General features: G+C 35.2%; 1 protein-coding gene across 3 annotated transcripts in view; it reads right to left on the bottom strand.

Moving 5' to 3' along the window:
* Nucleotides 1–26,177, bottom strand: part of LOC148942679 (semaphorin-1A-like) — a 268,011-nt gene that overhangs the window by 124,915 nt on the left and 116,919 nt on the right. For all 3 annotated transcript variants that reach the window (XM_089102498.1, XM_089102499.1, XM_089102500.1), the window contains exons 6-7: nucleotides 25,805–25,892; nucleotides 14,363–14,467 (exon numbers count right to left, since the gene is read on the bottom strand). In XM_089102498.1, coding sequence (XP_088958624.1) covers nucleotides 14,363–14,467; nucleotides 25,805–25,892 — 193 coding nt within the window. The remainder of the gene's footprint in view (nucleotides 1–14,362; nucleotides 14,468–25,804; nucleotides 25,893–26,177) is intronic.

Below are 26,177 nucleotides of genomic sequence, written 5' to 3'. Positions count from 1 at the left end.
ATGAATGAATATTTATTTCCCATCATACAGTTAAACAACAAAACGCGATGGAGTATTATGAAAATAAAAGAAAAAAAAGAAAGAAAAAGAACGAACTATGAACATATAACATAAACATCAAAACAAAATCAAAATAGTCATTTTCTAGGGGTGTGAAGATGGCCGGTTTGATAAACATCCGAACTGAGAGTCCCCTGCAAGGAGGGGCTCCGTAACACCGAAACGTCGAACCACATGACCGTTTCTAAACCATCTAGGGATTTGTAGAAGGTACTTCGCAAACTTAAAGTAAGATTTGCGCAGAGATTGCTTATCAACATCGGTCAAAACGTCCCAAAAAGGCGATAGTTTTCTTATATAGTTTTCTTTCTTTCTTTCTTTCTTTTCGTTTTCTCTTCTTCTCAGTTCGTCATCATTATTCGGGTTTTTAAATCACTTTTGCTGATGATACCATTGATCTCCTCATGTTTATGTATACGATTTAAATTCTGTATAGGATGAGTAACCTTCAGTTAAAAATATATTTTTTTTTCTCCTATTATTCAAGGATTTGAATTAATTTTACTTGAAATAAAATATTTACTGAATAGTGTAAATCTTGATTAAATTTGTTGCAATTCATTCAAACTTAGATTTATTTATATACTATTAGGTTTATATATATTTATATTATATAATTTAGATTAGATTTATTATATTAATTTAGATTAGATTTAAATTAGATTAGACTATTAGATTTATATATATATATTTATTTATATAAATATATATAATAAATATATATATTTATTTATATATATTTATATACTATTTATATACTATTAATTATTATTATTTATATACTATTAGTCCAATATATAGTTTTCTTTCAGGTCCATTAAAATAATAAATTTTTAGTACAACAGCCCCCAAAGATGAAAATTTTGCGGCCACTTTTGGTAAAAAAAAAACAACTAATCATCTGTCATTTATCGTTCAAGTTCACTAAGTTATGTACAGGCGTATCTCTATTTTCATTAACCTATAATTAAGCCATTCAATGTGCTTTACATTCATAAACTAAACTATTAAAAAACGATAAAAGTAAGCTCATCGCGCACACGATAAAGTACACCATATAATCTAGATATCTAGTCTCAGAATTAGAATGGTCATAGTCGCATAATTATAATGATTCCTAACATAAGTGATTGTAACTAATTAGTGAGGGATTTGCCATGTTTATATAAAAATCTTGTGCCATTATATCTATAGCTAAATGCTTCATTGACTACAAAACAATAAAAAATACAATAAAAATTGAAACAAACTGTTCGTAGTAACGAACTGTATGTAATGAGCGAGTAGGCCCAAAAGTAACCGAAACTCTAAAAACTAAATTTTGATAACAATTGATACCTCAAAAGAACTGGCTTTTCAAGCTGATTCTAAAGTTTCATTAAAATTTAATGTCTTATCCATCAAAATGTACGAGCTTGAGAAAATTTGCTTGATTTTCAAAAAAAAAAAAAATGGGGGAAACCCTTAGAATTTGAAGTGATCTTAATGGAAGTCGCACCATCAGCATACCGGAGAACACAACTACAGTTGTTTCAAGCTCCTGTCTACGAAAATGTGGAATTTTACATTTTTGGCAAAAAAAAATCACGGACGCGTTTATTCCGAACAGAATAGATAAAAAACGAACATAAATTATTCCGTATATTAGGGGAGCTGCCCCTTCCTGAACCCTCACTCTTTACTCTACTGTGATTTTTTTGTCACAAACAATCTTTTAAGAAAGACTGCTTAAACACAAAAGCCGTTGAATGTGTTTTTACTCTTATTTAATATATTAAACAAAAATACAAACCATTAAAATTTAAATCACTATGCTAGGCAACGCTAGGGACAAAATAAATTTAAATGAGAAGCAATGGTTGAGGGAGGGGCAGCCCCCCCCCCGCAGATTCGGAATAATTTTTGTTCGTTTTAAGGTTTAATGTTGCTCCTACGTTAAATTGAAAGAAATTTGCTCTTTTTTATTTAGCAATATTAAAATAAAAAGAAATTAAATATTTAATTCACGAAGTAGACACGACGTTTTGTGACGTATTCGGGAATTTAAAAACATGCGCAAAAAGTGTATACAAGCAGTCTATTCAATCTAGAAACTTGTGATTTTTAAGTAATACCCATAAATCTAGGGAACCCGTAAATAAAATTAAATCCGACGTTACTTGAATGCTAAATAACAGTTCAAGTGAACCGACCACCTACAAAGTGTTTGCACTTATCCTGGCAGGTTTAATATAATGCGTGAACTTTAGTTACTTAGGAAGTAATTGGAATGTTTCAGAGCTAGAGATTATAATCACGGAGGCCAAAGTTGAGCTTGTTAGAGACAAATGCGCAGGAGGAGGCTCTTTCAGACACACACCCACCCCTCGGACCTCCCACCCCTCCCTCGGAGTAAGAATTATTAGCATTATCCCTGAAAGTTCGTATCGAATATTTAAATCTAGTTCGTCATTTCTTGCTCTTTTCATACTTTTGCCCTCGCCTTCCCCGTAATAAATGATAGTGTACGTGCCTCCTGTTAGACCAGAATTATAGTGGAAGATAAGGGCTACAGGTAAGGTAAGGGCGAATCCAGGATTTTTGTTAGAGGAGGGTTATTTTATCAGCAGGAGGGGGTTACGAGAAAAACTTAAAAACTTAAAGCTTGTTTATATACAATTTTGTTGCATTTTTACGAGTCCGACAAGCATGCTTATATAGTTTCGTACTTTTACACTAAGTCATTTAGTATGAATGTTTTATATGAATTTTTTTCGTATTCGATATATTTGATGTTAACTAGCCGCTTTGAAAGAGGTTTACAAAGTGGTTTTCGGTCAATAATACAACTGGTAATAAAAAAGATAACCTCCAGTGTTTGAGATCTCAAGATGGACACATTTCAGCTAAAAGTGACACATTTTCGGATGGTCAGGGCATACATTCATGGACCCAAAAGTTGGCAACACTGGTTGTGATCTGACTCATTTACGTGGGAAAGGAGTTTTTTTGAATTTTGACATCGACACATCAAACAGAGGCGTTTAGTCAAATTCCAACCAATATTGATGGATAGCAAAAAATAATGACTTAGTTACGCCCTTAGGGTGCTCAGAGACTATCTGATCCCTGCAGTAGGACAGGGAGGTTCTTAAATTCATCTGGCTATCTAACGGAATAGGTCTTTTGTTCTCAGCCAGACTTGGTGGCAAACGAGAGTCAGTGTCCTATTTGTACCATTTGGGAATTCGTATCCATTCCGACCTGTTGATAGGGAGGTTCTTAAATTCCAGCCATTATAACATCTAATAACAACAGTTTCTCAGAATTCTATTTATCTTTGTAGTAAGTAAGAGTTGGTATAAAACAGGTACAGTTTCGGAGTCCAACCCGATCAAATGGGGAGGATCTAAATTTCTTAAATTAGAACATATGCTAGAACGGACCGTCGGGTTTAAAGAAAAGATAGTGAAAGGTGAGAGCCAATTTCCACGTCATGTTTTGAGATGAAAACCCGACGTGGCCTATGTAAAGACATCCCTAAGGGTAAATAAATTTCTATAATCAACCAAAATGATGGCATCGATCAAAAATATGGTCAGATTTCAACTAAACTTGGCGGGAAATGATACAAAATTCTATATTATGTCTTTTGGGGGGGTCCAGATCCGATGCAACCTCTGTGTGGGGAGAAGTTTCCCTGAATTCATGTCTTCTTCAGCAATAAGAAGATGTTGTGTATCTGCAAAAGTTGATTAGAGGTAACAAATAGTGACGCTCTTGGATCTTCAGGAGGTAAAAACCAAACCATCTTCAACGGGGGAGATGGTTTGCTAAATTCCAATCGTCAGTATCGCTAGCCAAACAAATTTGGGTAGTGTTGTATTATCTGTAACACCCGCGCGATATTGTACATAGAACATGCTAAAGAAACTACTCAAACAGGTTTCTTTCAACGGACAATTACTATGCTGAGGATTGCATACAGTGATTTATCACTGCGTTTACAATATTTAAACTTTTGTTTTTTGGGGTTCAGGGGGGGGTAAAGGTACCTAGGTTAGGTTAGATTACGTATTTAATATATGCTATGCCTTAACCCCACCCCCTAATTTGCAAATATATAGCCTAAATTTTTTCTAAACTATTATATTTTTATCCTATTTTGTTTTATTTCATTAGCATTAACCAAATTTCACTTCTCGCGTACGTTAAAGATAACACAATAGTAGGCCTACCCAAATTTGTGAATCTCGACCAAACTTAATTAGAAGTAATCGTTGTTCCTATCAGCCCCATCAGCATATCTACCAGAAGCTGGCGTCTAATCCTAACCTCACTATAGTATACGCCTTTCCTTACCTCTTTGGGGAGGGAACAACTTTTTTCAAAATTTATTATTATTTGCCTCGAAACCAACCAGGATGAGGAACTAGCCCGAGACTGATCAACAGTTATAACATGGTTTCACGTCGTGTCCATCCTCGATCAGGACCTATCTGAAAGGAGGGGCAACATTGCTATCATCCAAGATCATTAATCTTCTCTTAAATGTGGTAGGGGTTAGAAGTTTTACTATTAGTTGCATTTTCAGTGGGGTTCAAGTCTGATGGCTTTTAGAGCGTTTCCTCTTGGAATCAAGCGGCACATTAGCTTTTAGGTTGTGTTATTCTTTTGTTAAGACGTGACTTTACAGTCATAAACCAACAGTTTTGCGGACGTTTTACAGCCGCAGAAAATCGTTCAAGGCAATCAAATAGGTACTCAAGAGAGAAATTTTACAAAGATCCTTAAAACCAGTCTTTAGTGTATCCGTTTTATCGCTGCTCCAAGCAGACAGAATTTATTTACATTTTTTTTTTCAGGGCAAACAAAAAATTGAAAGAGAACATACAAATTTTTACACAGGAGACAAAGTCGCAAGTGTTGCTCTGCAGCTGTGGTTCATGAGTCACAATTGCTGCAATGATTCAGAGGCCTTGACACAGAAGGTCTGATTTATTCTGAAGTTTACTCAAGAATAAAACGGTTGAGAAAAAACATTTCCATGGGCTCGATTAATGTCGCCCACTAGAAGGGAGTTCTAACAAGCATGTAATTGACCAATTATATGACTTCAACCTACAAACTCTTTGTATGGAATGTCTTTTCTTTGCCACTGATGGTACCTACACATCCACATAGAATTTTTACCAAGTTATGTCTTACTGGTGTATTAGTTAAATTTGTTTCTTTTTTCCCCCTTTTTTTAAATGGTAGCACTGAAGACAGGGGTTAACACAAAGCGCCCAAGCAGATGGGTATTAAAACGTCTTTGTTTTGGTGTTATTTTCTTCCTTCAAATTGCAAAGTCAAATATTGAAATTAAAAATTAAATACTATTCAGCAATGTTTCATTATTTTGAAAAAGAATCTACTCGAAAAATATTTCACAATCGTCAGTTCCCATGTCGAATTCTCAAGAGTCTAGGAATTCAACATTGACTGTTCTTGAAATTCTTAATCGCGCATCACTAATCGTTAGGAAACTTCCAGATTTATCCCAAATACATGTTTACAATCTCTCGAAACCTTAAGAAAGGTTAGGTCGAGGGGGATATACTTAGAACTATTCAGGTGGGGGAAACGAAATTCCAGCACAACCACTTCAAAACTTATGTTCCTATGAAACACTGAGATATATACAAAGACCAAAACATAAATAAAGTCACGTGAAAGTTCATTCAGTAACTAAAATCAAAAAATCTCTTCGACGAATAAGCCTTTGCTACAGTCAAGGCTTAAAGAAGCAAAAGCAGAAGAAATTCAGTAGATGACGAAGGACAGGTGAAGCAGGTCCAGGAACCCAAATTATTAAAGATGCAAAACTGTTTTTATCAGACCACCCCACTGGAAAAACACCCTGATCCCCTAAAAAGTTCAGGCCGTATTTCCGTAAAATTCAGGCCGTACTTCCCGAACATAACCTTGCCCTTTGCCTTGACACTTTGAATTGAATTAAAACTGGCAATAAAACAATACCAAAAACCTTAAGGACAACCAATTAATTAGCAACAAGAACAATGAAGTTACCACGATACCGCGGTAACCCACTCCCGTATAAATTGGATATAAAAATTATAGCATTACAATCTTTAGCCTTGTCAGAGAGACAAAAAATATTCTTTATATTTTCGTTCGTAAATCATATTCTGCGCGCAACAGCTATAGAAGTTACGGACCGCACACAAAAGTAATTATTGCAAAATTTATTACAGGAATTTCACTTCCAAGAATTATTTTTACACGAACAAAAGTAAGTGATACCTTACTGTGAGCATTAATTTAGATAAAGCTTTAGGCTCTATTTTCAGGTGTCCATTTTAGAAAGAGAATAAAAATGTCATATACTGCCCAAGGAAATATTAATATTTTTCATACCTTCTTTATTCTTAGGTACTAAAACTTGGATTCAGGCAATTGCCTAAAATGGCATAATTTAGTGGAGAGCAGAACACTAATGGGTTAAACACTCCCTATCTTAGGTGTATTCAACTTTGTCAATCTTGCGCCTTCAGCTCAAGGTTGCCACACGGTGACGAAAAATCACTAGACTTTAGCCATTTTCTAATTGATTTTGCTCAATAATCTAGTGGTTTATGTGCAAATTTTGTAATTTTTTTTGTTTAAACAATAAAAAATCGCTATAAATAGTGATATATCACTAGGGGGTGGCAACCCTGATTCAGCTCCACTTCCTATTACTCTTAGCTCCAACAAGTTTTACGTCCACCCAGTGGCGGATTCAGGGGGCGAGGTGGCGCGCGCCCCCCTAACGTAGTCTAAGATAGTGCAATTTACTTAATTATCGAAAGTTTGCGTTAATTAAACTTGCTCCTAACGCATGTTTATCGGATCAACCTATTTTGCCCCCTCCCCTAAAAAAAATTTCGGTTCAACCTAATTTGTCCCCCCCCCCCCCTAGAAAATATCCTGAATCCGCCCCTGCGTCCACCGCACGTGAATGAAAACGGCGCGTCTTACTGCGCAGCTACACGGAACAATAAAGGTAGTTTCTCAAATAACGTTTCATCTTAATTCTGACATTATTCTTCAAGTAAGCTTACGTGATGATGCTGATGGAAAAAAGCCTAAAATATACCATTGTAATTTTTAGACAGATTCACACTTTGGACTCAGTTCAAATCTTATTTTTGAAAGGAAAATTAGCGTGTCTAGCACAGACACACATAGACAATATCTGATTTTCCGAAAAAAACTACAGGTTATTTCCCGAAATATTTGCTGGTATATATTCTTCTTCTCTTTTTAATTATTTCAGTGTCAAAGCAAGTTGGACTTTGGATGGTTTCAGAACCTACTTTTTGGCGCATTATTTTAAGGACCCTTGAAAAACTTTGGTTAATCCCAAGACTTGTTTCATTAATTGATTTGACAAGATCAGAAATGAGATGTATGTAAAATAAATTCATTCTAGATATCCTCCACCATCAAATATTTCAATAATGTAATCATTCTTCCCAGTGGGCTGTTTGAGGGGCCATGCTCCCACTATTTTCTCACAACCATACGCATTGAAAATTCTTGCATTACTCCTCTTCAAAGAAGATTCATAAGATATTCACGAATAAAACCAGAAATTAAAAACATTCCTTCAAAGACTGCAGTTCAGTCAATAGCATTTATTAGCTCCGTGAGGTTTCTCTGAGGCATGTATATAGACTTTCTTTTTCTTTGTGGGGGAGGGAGTGCATGTTTACACTAAATGCTTCAATTTATCTTTTGCATAATATCGTTAATAGTTTTTCTGTTTTTTTGGATATGCAAGAATATTTCCAGACCTTATTGGCCTTGTCTGCTGTATCCTGTATCTGATGAAAGCATCTGAACCTGGAAAATGAGCTTGGATTGTTTCCTCTGTCATTCGCCTGCGACTTGAGCAGCATGAGGTTGATCCGGAATAGATTACAGGTAGACAGAGGTACATGTTAGTTATTATCATTTGAGTGGACCGTCAACTTTATTTTACGTTTATTTCCAATCATTTCATTAGTAATCTTGCTTGACGGACTCGGCCGAAGGCCTCGACCAAGTCCGTTGATTTCGAATTGAAAATCCAAGTAGGTAGTCTTGCATTATGCGGGCCTCTTAGGTTAACTACTATATGATAAAAACCAGTTTTTGAAATGTTTACCGCTATGGACTAGGCAATAATATCGTGGATTTCGTTGCGTATACGATATTAAACTGTGTTTTGTGGGGTTTAGGGGGGGGGGGGTACCTAGGTTACGTATTTAATATGCTATGCTTTCATCGTTCAGTCACGAGGTTTAGGAGGAAAGGGGTCAGGACACTAAGAATTCTTGCGTACGTGACTTGGGAGAGGGGTCAATGGTGGGAAAAAAGATTTTCGCACTTTTTAAAACCCATGGAATAGTCAGACAGAACGTGTTTAGCGCCATATTTATATTTTAGGAAAAGACTTTAACACATAAAACTTTTCTCCTCGGTATGGTCTTGAATATATTTTAGGGACTAAAAATGGGCTTCATTGGAAGTGTCACATTCAACGGCAAGAACAACAGTAGAAAAAATAAATAAATACCCCTTTAATACGCGGCCCTTCAAGGACCTTCAGCCTTTACAGCGATCGCGGCCTTGCCAACTTATTTATATATATATATATATATATATTTTTTTTAAGTAAGCCCTTTATTTACAAAACTGTTAGAAATTTCGCTCTAATATTCAACCTAGAATTTAATAGTGCTTAAAAAGCAGCGTAAAAAAGAGTATGTAGGCGGTAATGGGACCAGTTGAAACGTTTTACTGCCCCCGAGGGTTTGGCGCGCCCATGTTGAATAAACATGCAACAGTTAACGTTAAATAAAACTTTTTAATTGATTTATCTTTCTTAGTATTGAAAGTCTTATGTTCGGTGGACGATGACACATTTACTACGAAATTGTTTATGCAACGGTGAGCATTTGGCTTTAAACCTTGCCAATTTCAAACTTTTCCCTTTCACGTAATTATATCCTAAGCAAACTTGTTCAATATTGCTATGTTGTTAACTCTTATTGTGTCGGGCTATGGTGAGATAAAGCTGGTGGGAATTTCTCATTGATTCTTTTTTTTTTCAGTTTTGAAAAGAACAAGTCCAAGGTTATGAGCAACTAAATAAATTATTTTTTAATTGCATTTATAAGGTGTGGTGACACTAATATCAAGGATCTACTTTCTACGAAGCGTTAATTTTGTTCTTACAAAGATTTCAATATACATAAAATTATGTTGGACATTTTTTTTGTACCATTGACTATAGAAAATTTACACATCTCGACACTATGCTAATCTCAGACAGATCCTTACTCACAGTTCGTTACCGCGAACTGCATGAAAATCCCAAAATGCTTTATGTTCATATTCAGCGTTGCCACGCAATTAATCCGTCTTGGCGCCCTTTTCCCTCGCCATCATCACTAATTTCAGAACTTTTATCCTTAATGTATGCGAACAAGGAAACATTTTTCATGTAAACCATGAAAAATATATATTATTTTAAAAAAAAATGAATGCACCTCTCAGTCAGCTTACCGTAAAACACACTTGTCACATATTTTATAAAAATTTACGACAACAATATTTTACTTGCCGTACAATATACGATTGCCATATATAGTTTATATAACTTAGGACAAACTTAAAATATCGGCAATTGCTCACAGTTTTATCCCTATAAGGGTATGAGGATAATCCAAGCTAATCCAAGATTGTCTCTGATCCTGTCTAGGGTGAATATTCTAGTTCAGCCTACTACTCCCTTTTTTCCTCGCCCACTACTGTTACACAGCTCTTATAACTAATTAATGTGATCAAAAACACGCTTTACGTGACAAATTCAGAATCCCTCCACTGAACAAAAAAAAAATGTTTCTTCTCAATGCTTGCTACAAAATACAAAATTCTATTCAGGATTTTTTGCAGTCACTGATGCTAACAAGGAGATGAGAAATGAATTAAAATTAATTCGCTTATGGCGCTGATCTCAGCTACGGCCAATCGCTCTTACCATTAGGCTTAATTAAACTTTTTTGAGCTAAACTGAAATGTTTTTTTTTTAATTTGCTAGCTAGGGGTTACTCACTAAAAACAGATACACTAATTGCCAGACAATGCGAAAGCGGTCCAAGCGTGGTTCGAGAAAGCCAAAGAGTAGGCCTACCATGCATTCCCCTCAGATACGTGCATCGGGCTACCGAGAGTGGGCAATCCCTCGTGCACTTGTGTTTTTGGATCTCAAATAACCTTTGTATGGGGGGGGGGTGTCAATCGCAGAAACAGTTGGAAAAAGAAGATTTCAACAATCACTTGGGCATCTGATCGAGCACTAAAAATCCATCTTCGTTCAAACTGTTTTCCGAACAATCAAACAACCAAGGATCCATTTTTTAATTGTATCATCTTTCCAGGGCCGTATCCCAGGGCCGATCTGTTTCCAGGACTGTATCCAGGAATTTTTTGGGGGCGGGGACAAAAACTTTAAAACTCATCAAAAATTGGTTTATATTCATTTTTGTTACGTTTTTACGAGTCAGACAAACCTTTCGGGGGGAGGGTCAAACACCTTATCCCCCTGGACACAACCTTCTCTGTTTTTTTTTTAACACAAAAAACCTTCTGAATTGCAGCAGCTATTATTCCTTCTACTTTTGCCTTAGGGTTTTTTCTTGTGCAGGTGACAAACCAGTTGTGCAGGTGTTGTGCAAGACAGACCAATCTTGTGCAGGTGACAAGAGCCGGATACGTTTCACAATCTCAGTTACTCTGGCCACCTTAGCTTAACGGAGTCATGCTCTTAAAGACATTTAAGAAGAAAAAATTAATTGTCGAATTATCATTATCAGCTTGTCTAATTGAAATTAAATTAGTTTCTTTGTGTTCTTTGGGATGACTGCTCCGATTGCCCTGGTTCTTTATTTTTGTAAAAAGAAAGGCGGACATTTCATTCGACGCTTGAGTACCCTAGTATATCTGGATTTTTTTTTTTTTTTTTTTTTTTTTTTTTTTTTTTTTTTTTTTTTTAGTTCCTTATTTTGAAACTTGTGGATATTAATGACCGCATCCTGTTAATATTATTAGTGAAATAAAAATAATTCTTAGGTTGGTTAATATTATAACCAGACCAAATGCAAGAGACAAACACGTGAATAAATTATCCATAGGGCTTAAAAATTACTCATGAAGCTGAAAAGGGCTTAAAGACTCGTAGTCCCCCTCCTCCCAACAAAATTATCCTTGGCCGTTTCAGCTTGATTCCCGGGCCGTGAGAGATAACAGCGTAGACTTATCAAAATTACAACTTTGGAAGTGCTAACTTACGGAGATATTAATCCCTCCATCCCTTTAACTGAATTCTTTATCCTTCTTCAGGCGTTAAATAGCCTAATCTCGACTGATTTTCCACTCAATAAATACTTTTATCAAAAACTTTTAATCAAAATTAATATATGTTCAATATGTTACTCTTTACCGGCAGAAAAGGGCCCAAGGCATAGCTTTTATCTGAGATTCCAAGGTTTAGGGTCAGGCGCTCTACTTAATGAGCTAACCGGGCTTGATAGTTGGTTTTACACTTTCGTGTATTTTTATATGCATAAAAGAAAGTTTTCTACTAGTCAAGGTTTTCCATAAATATACTAACAATAATAATGATAGAACAGTGTTGACAGGGTACTGTTGCGCTTAATGGTACACACGAAAGAAGTCAAGTTTGGTTAATGCTATTAAAAAAAAGGATGAATATATAATAGTTTAGAAACAAATTTGGGCTATATATTTGCACATTAGGGGGGGGGGGGTAAGGCATAGCATATATTAAATACGTAACATAACCTACCCCCCCCCCTTAACCCCAAAACAACAGTTTAAATATTGTAAATTCAATGAAAAACCACGCTTTGCGATAAATTTAAATAGCAATTACCCGCTTTACGGGTCTCCATGACTGCATTCCTTGGACAGTCTATAGCGCTGTGTACCAACTAGTGCGACAGTACCGTTGGCAGTTTGTCCACCGCGAACAACTTAGCGCCACGGTGAGTACGCAGCATTATTAATCGCTAGAGTATTAGCCTACTCGTTTTTGTTACGTACTATAATACTATGAGATTTTCAATCCATATGACTGTCTGATGAATGTCGTTCAAAAACCGACCCTTACCCCATCAGTAACTTTTAGAATTAAGATAAGCATATGGCACTTTGTTTGAACGGAATAATGTAAGTATTTTCAGCCTGCATGTTTGGAGGCAAAAACATGATTCAATAGTCTCTAAAAATCCCAATAGCCAAGGTAAGACGGTATTTTTTTTTTCGCCGAAGGGCTTAAAATTAAAACAAAATGAAAAAAAAATTCAAATGAAAGTAAAGAATAAACCAAATACTTTAAATGAGCATATATCATCCTATAAAATATGAACTTTCTTTCCCTCAGCCCCCCAGTATCTATTTTTAAATTTGATCTCGATTCTTTTTATTTCAACGATTTAAGAATTCCCACCCTAAACCAAATGCAAAGCGATAAAAAGTTGAACTTTATTTCTCCCATTTCAATTTATGTCTTCGAGAACGAATTTTGGTTTTGCTTAAAATAACAAAAACTTTCGGTTCGACTGTTTCGAAACGTCATAATTGAACAAAGCAAATGCAATTGCCGAAAGGGTATATTTATTACAAAATGTTTTCAGAAAAGCACTAAAAAGGGGGGAGGGGATAGCAACCTGCCTCATGTAAAGGATAACTCATGTTTGTCTGAGTTTTGTCGTTGCTCTTTAGTTTCATTTGGGGAAAGTTTTTTGCTATTTTATTTGATGTAGATTAGTGGCCAAGAAATCTTTAATGTTTATCTTTCCTTTGAAGCGAATTCAGCATTGTATTGACAGATGCTGAAAAGGCACTTCAATTCCAGGACAAAGAGTGTATTGAGGTTTTACTTCTGAAAAATAAATAAACCTTCTCTTTGGAAGCCACAAATATATTTATTTTGAGAAACATCATTGAGGAATGGGTCAGGAAGGTCAGAATCCTCCCCAGAGCTAACATCCACAAAAATAACAGCTAGTAGATACACAAACATATACATAAATACAGATTTTTGATTTTTGTTAAATTTAATTTTCGGGAAGTTTCAGAAAGCCCAATTTCTCATAGGGAAATTAGAAGAAACCCCCAAGGATCCTGGGACATCCACAAAAAAAATGAAAGCCACAAAAATATTTATTTTGAGAAACATCATTGAGGAATGGGTCAGGAAGGTCAGAATCCTCCCCAGAGCTAACATCCACAAAAATAACGGCTAGCAGATACACAAACATATATAAAAATACAGATTTTTGATTTTTGTAAAATTTAATTTTCGGGAAGTTTCAGAAAGCCCAATTTCTCATAGGGAAATTAGAAGAAACCCCCAAGGATCCTGGGATAGTATACGCACTAAAATTCTTGTACTTTTGAATAATTGACTATAAAACCATAGAAAATAGTCGATATCATAACAAACAAGGAAAGGGGATAGGACCATGCCAGACAGCTAGACAATCCCTTAGATTTCGGTAAAATGGCGGCATCGTTTCTTCTTACTTGAAGATACATAACTGTCATTCCAAAGATTGTATATATCAATGCAAACGCCATCGGGGAGGGTATTGTGACAGACCCCTCCCTCACCCAGTGAAATAATATGATTTCAAGATGTTCCGATAGTTTTGATAATTTATTAACATGAAATTATATTTGACAATATGCACCGTCTTCCTCCGAATATTTACGCACTTGTTCCTTATCGTTGTCTTTCATTCCACTCGATCCTTAGACTGGCGTGAGGGGCAGGGGGGGAGGGGTTTATGTTCAAATATTACAACTTCAAACTGTTATTGAAGCCTGTGTTACAGAGTCAAGGTATTGTCTTTCTTTTAAGTCACTTTAGGATTAATTTATTTAGGCATTTTCGAATCAAACACGGCCACTCTGAACCGATCCTCGGCATTATTCAATGCTTATGTAAGTCAAGCGGTTGAGTGCGGCTTAGTTCGAAGAGAGGTCGAATATTTAAGCACTATCACCATTAATAGTTCATTATTCTGAAACAATTTCAAAAAACTTATTACTATCATAAAACCATTTTTATTCTATTTTGGTCAGTTCTAAGCAACTTGTCAAATAGTTGCAGCTAACATAGGCCGAAGTTGACTTGGCTCACAATGTTTGCGGCAAGTCGTAATAAATAAGTAGATAATTTTTCTGGTGGAAATAAATCATTTACCGTTCAGTTGCTTCAGATCATATTGGTCAGTTCGAAGAGGTTCACGATAAATCAGAGGGTCTGCCGTAGAGAAATCCGAAACTGTAGCAACATAGAGCTCTCCGTCTAAAAAAAATAGAAAGAAATGATAATAATACAATAAAGACACATACATTTGCGGTAGAATGTAGTCGAAATTCACGAAGTTGGCCAACCCAAACTTCAACAAGTCATAGTAGGAAAGCGAATCAAAGAATATATGAATAAAACTATAAACAGTCCAAATAAAATAAGTCCAAAATAGCTTGTGCTCACCCTGCGGTTTGGGAAGGATATGAAGCAATCCCAATCCGACTTTTAAACTAACAGAAATATATCCCTCAGAATTGTTCTTTAAACTAACACCCCTCCCCTCCCTCTCACCAGCTGGCACTAAAGTATACGTGCCTTTTTCTTTTTCATATTTTATAGCATTTTATACCACATAGCGTTCGAGTCAGTTACTTCGATTCACATCTTATCAAAACCATCACGTGCAAATCTCTTACTTTTGAAAAATTTCGGACTTCTCATTTGAAGGAGAATTAAATAAAAAAAAACAAGTTTTTTTAACTGAAAGTAAGGAGCGACATTAAAACTTAAAACGAACAGAAATTATTCCGTATATGAAAGGGGCTGTCCCCTCCTCAACGCCTCGCTATTTACGCTAAATTTTTTCATTTTTAAAAAAAATAGTGTTGTGAGAAAGTGAAACTTTAGCGTAAAGAGCGAGGCGTTGAGGAGGGGACAGCCCCTTTCATATACGGAGTAATTTTACCGTTTTTTAGAGTTTCGGTTACCATTGAGCCGGGTCGCTCCTTACTTACAGTTCGTTACCATGAACTGTTTGATAATTATTTCAGTGGTTTATAAGTAACTCGACAATTCATAGTGAGTTTGAAACTAACACGTACAAACATAGGGCGGGGTAACAAAAAAGAATATACGAAAGTCTGAAACAGCATAATTCTCGCTTTTCCATTTATTTTCTTTTGTGCCCCGCCCTGTATTCCTCGAATTAACAAAAACGCTATATATTCCCTTTAGTAACAAGTAAATAATCTCATCAATTTTTAAAAAGGGGGGTGGCTGCATCACTCAATGTGGCTTAAAAAAACACCCAATAATCTCTTACTCCAATAAAATGAAACTGATGCGCAAGTCGTGCAAGCGATGGCCACGTCATAGTCCTACTACTTCCTACAACCACGAGGGAGCCACGGCTACGAGTAAAGGAAAGTTTAAGAAGGAAAAGTGTAGTGAGAAAAGTTATCTCAAAGGACGCAGAGTGAGAAAAAATAATTGCTGTTCAAATTCAACAGAATAATAATATATTTTTCAGATCTCCCTCAAACATATCGTCATGTCAAAATAAAAAAAAATACATTAAAAATAACGATCATTAAAAACCCTTTTGAGATTAATAATATTTCATTATGAACGCAGCAATAGCAGCAACAACCACAGGCCTGCTACCTAAAACTTTTTGAAACACGTTTCAAAAGAAACTCTTTTCTGAACCAGCTCTTTTCTCATTGTCAATAATTAGGAAATAAAAACTATTATAGGAACTCCACACGACAATAATTTTTAATAAAAAAAAATCTGAGAATTTCGAAAAGAGCTGGAACACCCTTAGAAACCGCGTAATGTCAAATCGAAATAAAGTGGGCACCACTGAATCGCTCTCATTGACTAATGGTTTACTGTCATTCGCCTAGAAAAACAGAGACAATCGTAATTTTGCATGTATAGCACCGATGTGTTCCCTTTTTTCACAGCCCTAGCGGGCTACTGCACAGTCGTAGAAAAATGGTTAATACTCAAATTCTTTTCTTGGTTTCACTAATACCTAACAAATACCTTCAAGGACAGGATAGCCCAGTACGCTAGGCTGGTTTATTTTCTAGCGCGGCTTTTTTATATTTCCAATCCAATTTATATATTTCTGAGAATTCGGCTAACAATATTTTGTTAGCAAACGCTTTTATTTCCTAGACTAATAAAAAAAGAGTTTATTAAACCTCGAGTTTCAAAATAAAACAAGTTTTGAAGAGGCTTCTTATTACGAATGATGGTATCCAAGTCTAAAACTTATATAAGTTCTACATAAAAATAGTATTATCCAAGTTTATTGCTCAATTTAGGTTGTTTTCAACTATATCTTAATTTATTTTTCAATTCCATTTCTAACCACATTTGTAGCTAGAGACCTGACCAACTTTCTTTAGTAGGGTGAGGAGGGAGGGGTGCATAGAAGGGATTCGCATGAAAGGAACAGACTGACCGTTAATGCATAATTTTGTTTACCAAAAATAAAGATTAATAGGAACATGTTTTGGATAATCTTGGTACAAGATTCTTTTTCTACCTTGCCACTGTAATATCAAAATTATTACTTCGCCACAGTCAGAAAAACTTATATTTATAGGACTTTTTAAGGCTTTTCCCGCATAAATAAAGGAAAAGCCCCTTAATAGCCCCAAGCTATATCCAAAAGTTTATTGACGTTTTTATTTTGCTTTTTTACTTATTTCATCGTTTTTTAGTTTTACTTTTTACAAATACAAATAAACCGACTGGTGATCCACCGGCAATATATCCCCGTTTCTATTAAAATGCATGAATAAAAAGCCTCTGTTTTGTACGGGCTATTAGTAAAATTTGGGGCCCTTATACCTAAAGAAGGCCCTCGACGGTCAATCTTTTCATCAAAAGTTTCCGGCAATCGATTGATATGTGCTTTAGTTAACCTTCCATCGACCCTTCAATTAACCATTCAATCTTGACCAAAGCTAATGTAAGACACTGCTTTTGATCAAAATGATTGAGTCATTCAAACTTTCTATCAATCACCGTCAACGCTTGGCCCAAGCGTCAAACAGGTTCCTAGACGGTCAATCATGCTTGAGTCAATCGATTGACGGAAGCTTTTGATCAAACCGATTGTCTAGGGTCTCCTTAAGGGGACACGCGTCAAGTCAACCTCCCGAGGTACATGTTTGGAGCTTACGACCGTTATGATTAGAATGGTTGTGTCACGAATTCTGATCGGATGCCAAGTTGAGTTGCGCGTAACTTACCAGGGGTATGTGGGGTGGAAGAAGGGATGAGAGTCTGGCCTCTCTGATCAAGTTTTTCCCCTTCAAAGGGTACTAGAACTATTAACTGATAGAATAAGTCCTTCTTCTAGTGTGTCCAACCATTCGTTTATGTGATAAGGCCACAAAAAATAATATATTGAAGGCATATCGCTATTTTCAGTCACCACTACTGCGTCGAATATGATTAGTACCCATTTATTGGTACTCGAATGAAATGTAGTTAAATCAGGCTTAATTCGGGCAATTGTCTCTGCGTCTGCGGTTTGATCATGAATCTATATTTAAAAGAGATGATCATAGGTGATATAAAAAAAAAGTTGGTGAATGACAGTGCCAAAAACCAATTAAAGTCATTCAGTAAAGGTGAGAAAATCCAACATTAATCAATCGAAAAACCTAAGCTAATTAGCACACCTGCTTGAAAGCTTGCCATGTACATGAAATAGCAAAATAGCCTTTAAATGGTGATAGAAAATCGATTCTATCTTACAATGAAAAACAGTTTTAAGAGATACCGCTTTCGAAGATAATACTATTCGTGGACATGACCGGAAACTGAGACACTTAGCCTATGACTAACGAATGACCAAAGAAATGAGACCCCTAACAAGAACTTTGACTGGGATGGCAAAGTGTGACAGAAAATAACACACTAGTCACATCATGCGTTGATTTTTTTTTTTTTTTTTTTTTTTTTTTTTTTTTTTTTTTTTTTAATATGGCTTTTTATTGTTATGGTGGGAATTTCGCAAAGTACACAGCAAATTTTAAATCAAAATAAAATTACTATATTTAAAAAAATTAAAACGACACGTAATTGTATTGGACATGGGGATGCTTTATCCGGGACTTTGTTTAATATTTTAAAATGGTCCCCTATTAGAAGCGAAATTTATGGTGTATGATTTTCCTCGAATAAGCTCTTGGTAATATATGCAGTACATGACACTGGCATGAAAATTCCTTAGCGTTTAATAGGACTGTTATTGTGTTACGGGAGTAACACCCGTTTTTTCCAATACCGTCGATTTCAGTTTATTACAAAGAGAGGTAAAGTTTAACCTACTCGGTTTTAACGTAAAGAGCAGCCCTCTGACCAGGTTTATGAATATATTGTTTATTGTAAAGCTGCGTACAATTCTTGCCTGGGACCAAAAAGAATGGCTTTTGCTTCTCCGTGATCCAGAGCATACGGCGTGGGAGCTGATGTGGAGTTTTGAAGTAAGTAACAAAAATGACTATCTGAAATAGTTCTACCCCCCCCCCTCTTCCTCTCCGAATGATAGTTTTGTTCTTGACTTCCCTCTCAAAACGACTTGATGTGTATGTCCAGGTCACATTTACACACAATTATATTTCCCTTGCTATAACCCTAGCCAAGGGCGTATCCAGGATTTTGTTCGGAGGGGGAAGGGGTATTTCTTTTGGGAGGAGTAATTTTATGAAAAAATCAAAAACTTAAGAAAAATTTGTTTATTCGCGTTTTTCCTACATTTTTAAGAGTCGGAAAAAACTTCCAGGTGGGGGGGGGGGGTCAAACCCTGGCAGTTTAGTACGGTTCATTGGGTGTGCGTGTAACTGAACCCCAAGCAACTGAAACCCTGTAATTGAACCCCCGTGTAACTGAGCCACCGTGTAACTGAACCCCCGTCTAACCGAACCACCATGCAACTGAACCCCCGTATAACCGAACCCCCATGCAACTGAACCCCCGTATAACCGAACCCCCGTGCAACTGAACCCTCGTGCAACTGAACCCTCATGCAACTGAACCCTCGTGCAACTCAACCCCATTTAACTAAACCCCCGTGTAACTGAACCCCCAGGTAACTGACCCCCCGTGCAACTGAACCCACGTATAACCGAACCCCCGTGCAACTGAACCCCCGTGCAACTGAACCCCCGTGTAGCTTAACCCCCATGTAACTGAACTCCCGTGCAACTGAACCCCCGTGCAACTGAACCCCCGTGCACCTGAACCCTCGTACTACTGAATCCTCTTGCTACTCAACCACCGTACTTACATTGGGTAAAACAAAATAGGGTTATCAACCATAGTTATTTAACTATGGTATAGTTATTTAACCTTAAAACTGTTTTAAATAAAATGACCGTCCCAAAATTTAGATCAGATGTGTTTGGGGGAAAAATAGGGTGGGGTGGAAGCCCTCCGATCACTTTTATCTCTGAAAGTGCACTGGAAATTTTGATTTCCAATCGAATGAGCCCCCCCCCCCCACCCCCAAAGTTCATACAAAATTTTTTCTACAAAAACCTTAAGTGTTAGCAATGAGCAACTAGCTTAACTTACAGCCCCTGCCCCAGATGCTGCTGGTGGGGTTGTTAACCCCAAAGGCATGATTATTTGATCTTCAGACTATATTGAACAAAATGTTTATTTTTATTTTGATCAGATGTATTTGGGGGGAGGGGGTGTGGGTTAATAGGAAAATGCTGATTGTCCGGTGATTTCCTTTGATTCTTTGAAATTGAACTTGAACTTTCAATTTCCAATCAAATGAACCTTCTTCAAAATTTTTAGGACCATCCCTTCTGTAGAAACATTAAATTTTAAAAGTTAGTAAATCGCAATAACATACATATTGCTGATACAGGTGTATCAGCAATTTTTTTTTTTTTGGAAAAGCTTATTGTATCAAGATGAAAAATATGGGGCATATACCTGCTACTACTGCTATTAATAATGCTACTACTAATTCAAAACTATTATCAATTCTACTGCTTCTACTACGACCTCTGCTACTATTTAACTAAAGCGAAGAAAACGAACTTCGGAAAACCCGTGTCTTCATCTATTTCCCTCGTTCCAGAAGGAGAAAAAATTCCTATTTTGTGATTTGCTCGAAAAAAAGAACAGATAGTAAGTTTTGGCAAAAAATATCCAATTTATAATTTGAGTAACTGGAGCAATCTCTTCACACAGGGCTTTTGAAGGGTACATTCCAGGTTGCAAGCATCAGTAACGTTTTTTGAGTGACCCCGTTTCTCATTGCATTTGATTGCCAAATGTAATAAATGCTACTTTAATAATTGTGCTCAGATGTTTTTTATGATAATTATAGTCACAAAATGAAATTTGCAGGCGGATTGTGACCAAAAAAAAATTTCGAGTTTTGAAAGTTGGTACACTGGTGGATTCACGAGTATTTTTTTAAGTTTTAAAAATTACGTGCTCCAAAAGGTAAAGCTTAGGTAATTCTAGAAGAATAGCTAATGATGTTCTAAACCAACCAATAGCCAGTAACGTTCAATATATAGTTTAAATGATAAAAAAGAATTTCTTAATTGATAAAAGTTCACAGGAACTCCAAGGCATTTTATTGCAATTGACAGAGGTCTTCGCCGAAATATCTGATTTGTATTTTTGCTTCTTGTTACTGCCTAAAAATCACCATCGTTTCAAGTCCATGATTATGATTCTTTTTTCTTCGTATTCTTTGTTTTCAAGTTTCGATTGTATACACCTCTCTTTCACTCTAATAATAATATTTCCGAAATGTTTCAATCTGATAGTAATACTGATGATGATAATAATGCAGATTTACTTAAGTAAAAATGCCCGTTAACTATGTTTCATAAAAGATACCACAAATGTCAGTTTGAAATAACTTTATATTAACTACAGATGTATTTAAAGTTGATATCCACCGGGAATGGTTGTGAAGTAACTAAGGGCTTATCAGGCTTATAATGGCATCATCTTCACAAGTTTAAGTTGTATCCACCGCTATTTCACTTTAATAATATTTCCAACATGTTTCAATCTTATAATATATTGATGATGATAATGATGCAGATTTACTTAACTAAAAATTCCCATTAATTATCTTAATAAAAGTAACTACAAAAGTCAATTCAAAGTTACTGTTTTGTCGTTCCTGCTTTTACGACAATGTCAGCTAGGACTAAAAAGTTAGTTTCTAGTAACTTTTCGTCAAACCTGGAATGCACCCGAAGATATTTTCTTTCTCTAAATTTTCTCGCAGTTGATGTAATCAACTGGAATATTATTAGGAAACCAGATAAACTCTATCGGATATAATATTCCAAAGGATTAGATAAAACGCGAGAGGATAAAGGAAGAAACCGCATTTCTGCAACAATGACCGAGAGTAACCTAATCCTACTTAAGAAAAAGATGTCATATTTTGTTAAAAGGTGGTAGTTGAAGCAAATGTAAATTAAATGTGCTTAAGGAGATTCGATACCTTAACATCAGCTGACCGTCTCATAGACAAAGTGCCCACTGGCGAACTTTCCCAAAACCACAGGGAACTACCAAAGCAACTTTGCTAAAAATTGTTAGGGGATCGTTAATGTGGCTTGTTTAAAATAAAGAAAACCTGAGATCTCTTAGTAATTGTTAAACAAAGTACTGTCTATTCAATGTACATACAGAATAAGTAATATGGATCCAGCACCAGCAAGGTTTTCAATCAATGCGGGTAGCATAACATGGAACTCGCAGATCTGCCAGGGTACTCAACTGATAATTCCTTGGAGCTGATTCTTAATCTTTCCAAGCTGGTATGCTACAAAATTTTTAGGGGCTGCCCTTTCTTGAACTTTAAAAAGAAAATTTACTCCGTTCAATCGAACAAACAAGATTAACATTCTCCAATTACGTAAGATTAACTAAATCTGAATATCTGTACCTCCGGCACAACACAGTAGAAGTTAAATAGTATTTCTAAAATTTCCGGGAAAGTAGGTATCGGCCTTAGTTTTCCATCACTTATTCGAGTCTCTTATTCAACCTCTGCAAGTTATGGCAAGACCACCCAACCAATTCAATATAGTTTGGCCACATAAACTAAAGCTGTTTATAACAGACGAAGTAGTGTGCTCCTTTAAAGTATCGAATCCGCCTTAAACAAACTTGACCAAATGTACTTTTTAACCTTTATTATTTTTTCCCCTACACTCCCGGACCTACAGTCTTGCTCCCTTTTACTCTGTAATTACTCCCTTTGAGGTATCCTTGCACCTCAGACGTTAAAAATACCTATGTCCGATATTATCATTTAAGTACACAATGAGATAGAAACTATAAGTGTTAAATTCTCAGTTACATTATCATTTCCCTGTTTCGATTTCACTAATTCAAGTGTGATACAATCTCGGAATCTCATCAAACAAATAGTTAAATTATCTTTATATCCGATTGCGTAGGTTTCACTGTAGCATCAGAATCCGATAAACAACAATGTTCAAAATAAATTTCCAAGCTAACGGAGCGTACATCTAAGCGATCATCGCTTGGCCTATTCAAAGCATCGATCTTTCTTGTGGTGTTGTGAATAAAAGGGCTGTTAGGAGATTTGTTCCTTTGGTTTATTGAAAAACCAATAACTTTTTTTGTCTACAAAGTATATTCACATGTCGCAGCATTGAGACAAATATGAAAATATTGAAGCGGATAATGTCAATCAGAGTTTCACTTCAGAACAAGATTGGAATTGGTTACCCCGTTGCAGGTTCCACGGCCGGAGATCAATTACGTAACAGTTGGAAACGCAGTATGTTTGGTGAGACATAAAAAGCCGTGCCCACCGCAAAACCCCTCAATCTCAATATCCTAAGATATTGATTTCAAAATCCATCTGTTGCTTAGGTAGGAAATATATTAAAATACAGTTTTATTTGAAGAAAAAAAAACAATTAATTCTGGTGCGATGCAGGAGCATGAGCTCCATATTATAAAATTAGTTAAAAAAAACTTTCCGAAAAAAAGTTTTTCAAAGAAAAGTAAAGGCCATTTTAAACTTAAGCTCAGCAGATACAAATACCTGTTAAAATTCAAATTCAAAACGACCAGAAATTGCTATTAAAGAATAAATTAAACCCATAACGAACAGAGTTTAAATAAAAAATCATAGCAAAAAATATACAACAAGTAATAACATAAATGAATAAAAATAGATCTTAAAGCGAGTAATGCTCAGATTGAATATGAAAATCAAGCTTAAAACGAACAGAAGTTAAATAAACAATCAATGCAAACAAACATACAATAGATATTAATGTAAATGAATAAATAAATCCTAAAACGAGTGAAACTTAAATTGAATATGCAAATCAAGCTTGAAACGAACAAAAATCACTACAAACAAGAGTTTGGGTATCGCCTCCTTCTCAGACTGTAAAAGTCTAAAACCTACTGCGTCATTGGCGATTTACTGAAAACCAATTTTATTACAAATACTGTCTTTTGTACTTAATATTGAAAATAAACATTATAATTATAGTAAAATTTTGAACTGATGAGCTTTCAGCAATTAATATCATTATACACATAATACTCAGTTTAATTTATTAGCTCTTTCTAAAGTTGTTAAAGACAAATATAGTTTCACTACAAACAAGAGTTTGGATACTGCCCCCTTCCTTAAATGTAAATAAAAAACCAAAAGTCTTATGGCTTTTGTAACGAATTATATTACATATATTTTCTTTTCCAGTTCTTACAGCATTGAAAATAAAGATAAAATTACACTGAAATAAATTCTTGAACTGATGGATCTTTCAAGAATTAATATCATTATACATCAAATATTCAATTTGATGTTGTTTATACTTTCCAAGACTGTTCAGAGGCACATATACTTTTCAGTAAAGCGCCAATGACGCAGTAGGTTTTAGACTTTTACAGTGATTTGTTTCAAGCTTGATTTGCATATTCAATTGAAGTTTCACTCGTTTTAAGATTTATTTATTCATTTATATTAATATCTATTGTATGTTTGTTTGCATTGATTGTTTCAAAGACCTAGTTTCCGGAACTTTCAACTACGTTGAACAAAATGGCAATCTCGAAATTTTGATTGGATGTGTTTGGGGAAAAGGTGGATGTGAGAGGGGGTTTAGCTGCCCTCCAATCACTTTCGACTATTAAAAAGCGCACTAGCCCTTTGAATTGCCAATCGAATGAGTCCTTTTTGAAGTTTCTACGACAAAGCTTTCTATAAAAACCTTTTATGCCCCCAGGGCATAGCTTACAACCTGTGCCCTACGGGCTGTGAGGGGAGTGTCTTCTTCAAAAACCTGATTTCTATCTGGAAATCAACTACGTAGAACAAATTGGCTATCTTAAAATTTTGATTGGAGGTGTTTGGGGAAATGGTGGGCGTGGAAGGGGTGTTAGTTGCCTTCCAATCGAATGAGCCCCCTTTGATAGTTTATACGACGACCCCTTCCATATGAAGTGCCTCTGGGAAAAAAAATAATAAAAAATTAGAGCCATATGGCCTTTACTATAGGCAACGCTATAGCGTCGCCTGTGATTATTAAAAACAATGTTTGATTTCACCAGTCTAATGATAAGCTAAAAAATGATATCATCATCATTATGATTAACGACCAGGCATGGATAACATAGCCACAGAGAATCTTTTGTATGTCATTCTATGAATCCATACATCAGCAAACACGCGAAGCTTTTATAAACATATTGCTAGCATATCTTACACATTACATTTGAAAGATCTTCACAGACTATATTACCGGCTAATTCAATTAAGAAAGATACGCCTTTTGTAATTATGTTTCATGCAGCCTTTCCTATGAATGAAAGCCATAATCATATTGAACAAGGTCAGACACATGACAATTTGGTATAAATCGCCACCTATCCTTTGAACTCCAATCTACATAACAGTTGTTCAGTGTGTTAATCGCTCGGCCATAAGGGCACGACAGCGGAACATGGCATCTTAACGATGGTAGGTTTCATTCTTAGTCATAAGTCATATACTTCTGACAAATGTCAGTCGTGGCTGACCTGTCATATCCCTTCACTTCTGGTCCGTGAATAGAAGAATTGTCTTGACCTTGCCCCTAACTTATATATATATATACATACATACATATATATATATATATATATATATATATATATATATATATATATATATATATATATATATATATATATATATATATATATATATATATATATATATATATATATATATATATATATATATATATATATATATATATATATATATATATATATATATATATATATATATATATATATATATATATATATATATATATATATATATATATATATATATATATATATATATATATATATATATATATATATATATATATATATAAAATTGTTTATAGGATTCTCAAAAATCAAATCTCTAGTTTTTACTGATCAGATTTAAAAATTAATTATTATGGTAAAGATTTTAATTATTTTTAAGAATAAAAAAAAAAATTGTAAGAATTATAAAAGTTTTGGTACCACTGAGAAAAGAAGGAGTTCAAAAAACATTCTTACCTGTATAAAGAGCTGTGCTGTTGTGTCGAGGGTCGTAAGGGCAAAGTCCCTTTCCTGAAACTTCCTGTGACTTTATGAAAACGCCGTCCTGGAAACAAAAAAGAAGTTGAAATCATTTCACCAGACAATATTAACATGGAAAGTGGAAATCCTCAACAAAGCAAAAAGAAGGTTCCTATGAACCTTCTTTTTTAAAGAAGAAGAATTTGCAAATATTCCCGTTTGTGGAATGAACCATAATTTTTAGAAAAGGAATTCTTCTTTTTAGAAAAGGAAATGTGAATTAAAGAAATTGAATATGTTAAGGTTTATGTTTCCTGTGAATTTTGTATATGTTATTTTTCAGAACTCCTATGGTTTTAATACATCAACA

This window comes from Artemia sp. Qi Xiang Cuo, chromosome 16, assembly GCF_049724085.1.
Source record: "Artemia sp. Qi Xiang Cuo chromosome 16, ASM4972408v1, whole genome shotgun sequence".
In the NCBI taxonomy this organism is placed as follows: domain Eukaryota; kingdom Metazoa; phylum Arthropoda; class Branchiopoda; order Anostraca; family Artemiidae; genus Artemia; species Artemia sp. Qi Xiang Cuo.
This window is presented reverse-complemented; position numbering and strand designations above follow the sequence as displayed.